This window comes from Mandrillus leucophaeus, unplaced genomic scaffold (genome assembly GCF_000951045.1).
Source record: "Mandrillus leucophaeus isolate KB7577 unplaced genomic scaffold, Mleu.le_1.0 Scaffold105, whole genome shotgun sequence".
NCBI classification, from domain to species: domain Eukaryota; kingdom Metazoa; phylum Chordata; class Mammalia; order Primates; family Cercopithecidae; genus Mandrillus; species Mandrillus leucophaeus.
Window position 1 is genome coordinate 1,101,423 of NW_012098654.1, and position 6,220 is coordinate 1,107,642.

The 6,220-nt window shown below is 55.5% G+C and overlaps 1 protein-coding gene across 1 annotated transcript in view; it reads right to left on the bottom strand.

Annotated features, from left to right (window-relative positions):
• Positions 1 to 3,833: 3,833 nt before the first annotated feature.
• The window catches only part of KLHL21 (kelch-like family member 21), an 8,085-nt gene continuing 5,698 nt past the window's right edge, over positions 3,834 to 6,220 (bottom strand). Inside the window, exon 4 of the mRNA XM_011981332.1 lies at positions 3,834 to 4,821. Coding sequence (XP_011836722.1) covers positions 4,528 to 4,821 — 294 coding nt within the window. The 3' untranslated portion in view covers positions 3,834 to 4,527. The remainder of the gene's footprint in view (positions 4,822 to 6,220) is intronic.

Consider the following 6,220-nt stretch of genomic DNA (forward strand, 5'->3'; position numbering starts at 1 on the left):
TTTCAGCCTGACAGTCTCTTCTCCAGTGTCCTGGAGTCGGGGAGGTGCTGCCTTCCCACCCATGCCCTCAGGACAGAGTGGTGTCCTGCCCGGTCCTGTGTGGGCCTCAGCTCAGCTGGCAGCTTTCCCTCCTGTCAGGAAACCTCAGCTGAGTGAGGCTTGGATGGGGTTCCTTTGGGGACCAAACCTCTGGCCTTGGCTGCTCTCCACATCTGTATTATGTTCCTTGTTATTGCAAGATTTTACAGTGGGGTCCAGATAGAGCTCTAGTATTCCTAATTTAGAGCTGAGGTGATGCCAGCTTCTGGGGATAGAATTCATTACTAAGGGCCGGGCACGGTGGCTCAAGCCTGTAATCCCAGCACTTTGGGAGGCCGAGACGGGCGGATCACGAGGTCAGGAGATCGAGACCATCCTGGCACGGTGAAACCCCGTTTCTACTAAAAAGTACAAAAAAACTAGCCGGGCGAGGTGGCGGGCGCCTGTAGTCCCAGCTACTCGGGAGGCTGAGGCAGGAGAATGGCGTAAACCCGGGAGGCGGAGCTTGCAGTGAGCTGAGATCTGGCCACTGCACTCCAGTCTGGGCAACAGAGCGAGACTTCATCTCAAAAAAAAAAAAAAAAAAATTCATCACAAAGCTTCTGGAGTTCAGTAGAGGGGTCAGGACCCATGGGGCTGGCCTTGTTGGGCAGAATCAAGGATTGGGCCCAGTTAGTGTAGCTAAGCACGCCTGGGGGCCTGAGGAGGGTGGGGCCCTTCCTTCAAGAGCAGCCTGGTCTGTGTGTCCAGGAGGCTTTGGTTCCCCACGTTCTACAGCTGTGGGGTACTATGTGTCAAGGAGCAAATGCATGTGGGCCCCAGAGCAGATTGCTTATGTTTAAATTTCTTCCTAAGTTGGCCCTGGGTAAGTTACTGACAGTTTCATTTCTCTACTAAAGATACAAAATTGCTGGGTGTGGTGGCGCATTGGGAGGCTGAGGCACGGGAATCCCTTGAACCTAGGAGGTGAAGGATACAGTGAGCCGAGATTGTACCACTGTATTCCACCTGGGCAACAGAATGAGACCCTGTCTTAAAAAAACAAAACAAAACAAAACAAAAAAAGCCCACTGCGGTCTCAACACTGCTCCCCTTCCCAGCCAAGACACTGGCTTCTCCCTCAGGTTCAGACGGACTCTGCAGATGTGAAAAACATCCTGAGTCAGACAGCTTTTTTGGAATCACAGCCTGGTTTGGGACTGTATTTGAAGGGCTCCACCTCCCCAGGTCCAAAGGCCATCCCATTGCAGATGGGAGTCTCACCACTACCTGTATGTACCGCAACCTCAGGAAGGGTTGTGGGAGCTGGGCCTGGGTCGAGGACAAACGGGCAGAGACCAGCTTTGGAGCAGGCAGGTTTGCCGGGCATCATCCACGCCACAGCATTTACTTCTCAAGCCTCTCCTCTCTTTAAATGGAGACAAGGTCTTCCTGTATTGCCCAGGGTGGTCTTGAACCCCTGGGCTCAAGTGATCCTCCCTCCTCAGCCTCCCAAAACACTGGGATCTCAGGTGTGAGCCACCACACCCTGCCTCTCGGGCATGTCTTTTCCACTGCTTCATCTCTTGCTACAGTCTGAGATGAGAAAGGGCCTGGAAGGCTTTTTAAGACCCTCAGTGTGAGCCCTGGACTCCATGCTGCCTATTCCCCCGACATCTGGCCTCAGCCCAAAGGAGTCCCAGAAGACAGTAGCAGGAGGACAAAGGCAGTGACCCCAAATGGATAGGAAATACTTTTATTGCAAAAAGTACTGAAGGTACCCCAAAACCTTAAGCAGGATTCTGGACATGGAAGCCTACAGAATAGACAAAAATAAATATGTCAACTTGCCCAATCCTCTGGGGTGAACTGGATGTGGACACTGGAGGGAGGGTGTCCTTTATTACATACGTGTCTCTGAAGTCGTATAAATATAGAATACCTTATAGTAGATCAGCATTAAATACCAGTCACTGTGTTTACATAACTTAATTTGTGCTGTAGACAAAATTCTGTACACGTAACGCGTGGCCATGCCCAGGCTTCCCAGCATCTGTCCTGAAGTCAGTGTGAAGACATCCTTAAGTGGTGGGGACATCACAGCCCAGAACCCACAGCAGAGGGGAGCTGGGGAGAGGAGGGCCTGACCTTGGATCCACCTTGACCAAGGTCCAAGGTGACCTTGGACACCCAGCTGGTGTCCACAGGCTAGAGGGACCCATTGCTGCAGAGGCTGGTGCCTGCTCTTCCCCATACTTGGTCTTCCAAACCCAAAGACGGGGTCCTGATGGTGGAGACCTGGGCAGGTCTGGAGGACAGACACAGGAGAGGGCACAATCCCAAACCCAGCTCTCCTGCACTGGCTCGCACCACAGCCTGTCTGAGTGGCCACCACAGGCCTGGAGTACGGCAGCTGCCAACCACAGCAAAGCCGCAAAGAGTGAGTGAGAAAACAGGAACCCAGAGTTCTCTTCCACAGAGGCAAAGCCTCACAGCCCAGCCCAGCCCGAGATGCCCTGTGCTGGCAGTCATCACACAGTCTGGACAGCATGTCCTTCCTTGGGTGCCGAGCTCAGTGGCTGGGACAGTCAGGGATTGAGGGCATAGCCAACCTTGTATGGCCAAACCCAGCCCTTATGCCCCTGCTGCCAAGGGAGACAAGCTGCCCCACTGAGCTCCAACAACCTCTGGATGGGCTCAGCAGCCCCCTAGGAAGTTAAGTGAGTGCTACAGGGCAGGGAAGCTCCCTGAGGAAGTTTGCACAGACCAGGAGAGTCCAAGGGGTAGCCCCAAGGGAGCAGAGGAAGGAGGAGGGCAGGAAAAGGCCCAGGGCACAGGGCAAGCAACCGTGCCAGAGGGCGCCTGGTCACAGGAAGCCCAGCTGCATGTTCCACGCCGCCCACAGGACTCCCAGCCAGGTCCCAGCAGGCCTGGACAGTGCTGGGCCTCCATCCTCGGCCTTCCCACCAGCACCTGGTACACAGCAGGTGCTGGGAGATGACCATGATTCAACGGAGAAGAGCCGCCACGAACTGTAACCACACCAGCCAGGGTGTTCTAGGACAAGACTTTCTAACCCGACAGCAATGACATCCACGGTGTATGGACTGGGCTCTTCAGGAGCACGAGGGAGAGGCCAGGCAGCCCTGTCAGGTGTCCCCTAGCCCTTCCTAGGGGACATATTAAGGCAACCAGCCGTGCCATCTGGCCAGCACAAGGGTCTTAAGTGCAATCTGCTAAGTGACAGTGCTAAGACTGTCTTCCTGCTGAGAACATCTCTACAAGTTAGTTCACTAGAAAAGGCAACACACATTTGCTTTAATCTTCTTTAACGAGGAAGATGCAGTGTAAACGCCCTCTCCTCTGAAAAGGGAGGCAAGGACAAAAACTCAAGCCAAGGGTACTTTGGGTACTTTGAGGGGAAACTGACCATTTCTAAGAGAAAACCCGGGGCTGCCAAGCTGCGGCATTCGCCCGGGAGCTCCTGCAGAAAGCTCTGGCAATAGGACTTTCTAGACTTGAAAAAAGGAACAAAGCTGACCCTGTAGAGCTCCCTCTTCTTCCCACTTCTTCTTCTAAGGTCAAACTGCAAGCATTTTCAACTTTGGAACCAACTACCAAGGCCACCTCCTACCCAGGACTTCCTTTGGAAGCGGTGGGACTCCTCATGCGCAGGCCCAGCAAGGGCTCGGGCACCCACAGCTGTCTGCTTGGCTGGGTGTCAATGACCGCCTCCCAGGGCCTCCTGGGAAGGAGCTATGACCTGGTGCTGAAACCTCCCCTGGGCTTCTGTCCCAGGCCGGTGAAGGAGAGGGTGAGAGGTGAGGACACAACAGCCAGTCGGGGCGGGAGCGGGGGACTATGGCTGGGGAGGTCCAGCATCTGATATGGCCACATCCTCTTCACCCTCCCAGCCCACACCCTTGCTCATGTCCCACTGTCCTGGGTGCAGCCTCTGGAGACCAGCACTCTGAGGTGTTTTGAAGCAAGCCCTTGGCAGGGGCCAGGAGCTAGGGAGGCAGGCTCCCCACACCTCTGGATGTGGAATCTGGGAGCCCACTTTAGTCTCTGCCTGGTGTCTGGTCCGCTGCTCCAGGTTCAGGTCATCCTCAGCCTCATGGGAGGACCCCCCCTCCCTTCACGCGTCCCTCCCAAGTTGTCCTCCTCTCCCAGCGTGGGAGCAAGTAGGTGCAGATGACAGCAGCAGGAGGGGTGTGCGGCGCGTGGGTGAGCTGTGATCCGCAGGGTGGGGGTGACCTCCAAGACCCAGAAACGTGCCAGCAGGAAAGTAGCTCCTCCTCAACTGCGGGAAGGGCGTTCCCGATGGCCTCAGATCAGGCTTTCAAGGCACAGAAACCTTCCAGGTAATGGATCCTGGGCTTGCTCGGCCACCCAAGAGCCTGTGCTCCTCCTGTGAGCCCAACCTGTCCTTGTGCACAAAGGAGTGGGGCACTGCCCCGCAGAGGTGCCAGTTACCTGCACCAAGGCCCATGCAGGGCCAGACCGGGGCTAGTGCAGCTCATCAGGGTCCCGCGGTGGCCGGGGTCGGCCCGGGTCCATGTCATTGCTGCCACTGTCCAACTCGAAGCCGCGCCCACCTGAGAAGGTCTGGGGCATGAACTGGCGGAAGATGCTGACGCTGCCATGCCAGAAGGTGGGTTCTGGGAGCCGCCCCACCACGCTCCATGCGCGAGTCTCTGGGTCATAGGCTTCTACCACGTCCGAGAGTTCAAACGTATTGTCATATCCCCCAGAGACGTACAGCTTTCCCCCAAGGACGGCCAGGCTGCCCCCAACGTGCACCTGTGGGTCAAAGGGATGAGTGAGTGGAGGTCAGAGGAGGGGGTAGGGCAAGGCCCCACCTGGGGAACCACTGGAGACAAGGCTTCCCTGTCAGCACTCCATGGGGTGGCCTTGGCTCTCCCAGAAAGCAGCAGAGGCCAACTCCTTTCCCACACCCTGCCTAGGAGAACAGGCCTCCCCGGGGGCAGCTGGGCCTTCCCTATGGTGATGAGGGTGCCCGCTGCAGCGCCAGGCCTCCCCGTGTGCAGGTGGTGCCGAGCAGCGCTTCCTAGGTTCTCTCAGAATCTCTGCAGTGGCCCTCTGGGCTGGGCAGTGCTCTTCTCCCCACGTTACAGATGGGAAAACAGGCTTGCACGGCTGACTCTGGCAGAGCTGGGCTCTGAACCACGAGGCTGGATGATTCCTTCCATCTTTCCCAAATTCGCTATGACTATGTGCAGCTTACTGTGGGGAAAACAGAAAGCTGGGTATCTTAACTGCAAGGACATTAAGCTGTGATGTAAGCTGTGAGGCTAGATATCACAGAGTGTAGGTTTGGAAATGTTAAAAGACAGAGAGGAAAGAAGGCAGTATATAATGTGTACCTTGGACTAAGAATGCTCACATGGCCAAATGGCATTGAGGCCTCCCCGTCCCATCACACTGTCAGGCGGGGCACCCCTCTTCTCAACAAGCCCAGAGAGAAGAGGTGGACCCTGGCTGTCCTATTCAGAACACACAGCAGGTGCTTAATAGAAGTATTCCCACAGTGGGCTGGGCATGGTGGCTCACGCCTGTAATCCCAGCACTTTGGGAGGCTGAGCCGGGTGCATCAAAAGGTCAGAAGATCCAGACCATCTGGCTAACACAGTGAAATCCCGTCTCTACTAAAAACACAAAAACAAAATTAGCTGGGCGTGGTGGTGGGCGCCTGTAGTCCCAGCTATTCGGGAGGTTGAGGCAGGAGAATGGCGGGAACCTGGGAGATGGAGCTTGCAGTGAGCCGAGATCGCACCACTGCACTCCAGCCTGAGCGACAGAGCGAGACTCTGTCTCAAAAAAAAAAAAAAAAAAAAAAAGAAAAAAGTAGTATTCCCACAGTGAGTTCCTCAGGAACCAGCTGGGCATGGTGGTTCATGCCTGTAATCCCAGCACTTTGGGAGGCTGAGACAGGAGGGTCATTTGAGGCCAGGAGTTTGAGACCAGCCTGGGTAACACAGCAAGACCCTGCCTCTACAAAAATTTTTAAGAATATTCTTGGCCGGGCGCGGTGGCTCAAGCCTGTAATCCCAGCACTTTGGGAGGCCGAGACAGGCGGATCACGAGGTCAGGAGATCGAGACCATCGTGGCTAACATGGTGAAACCCCGTCTCTACTAAAAAAATACAAAAAACTAGCCAGGCGAGGTGGCGGGCGCCTG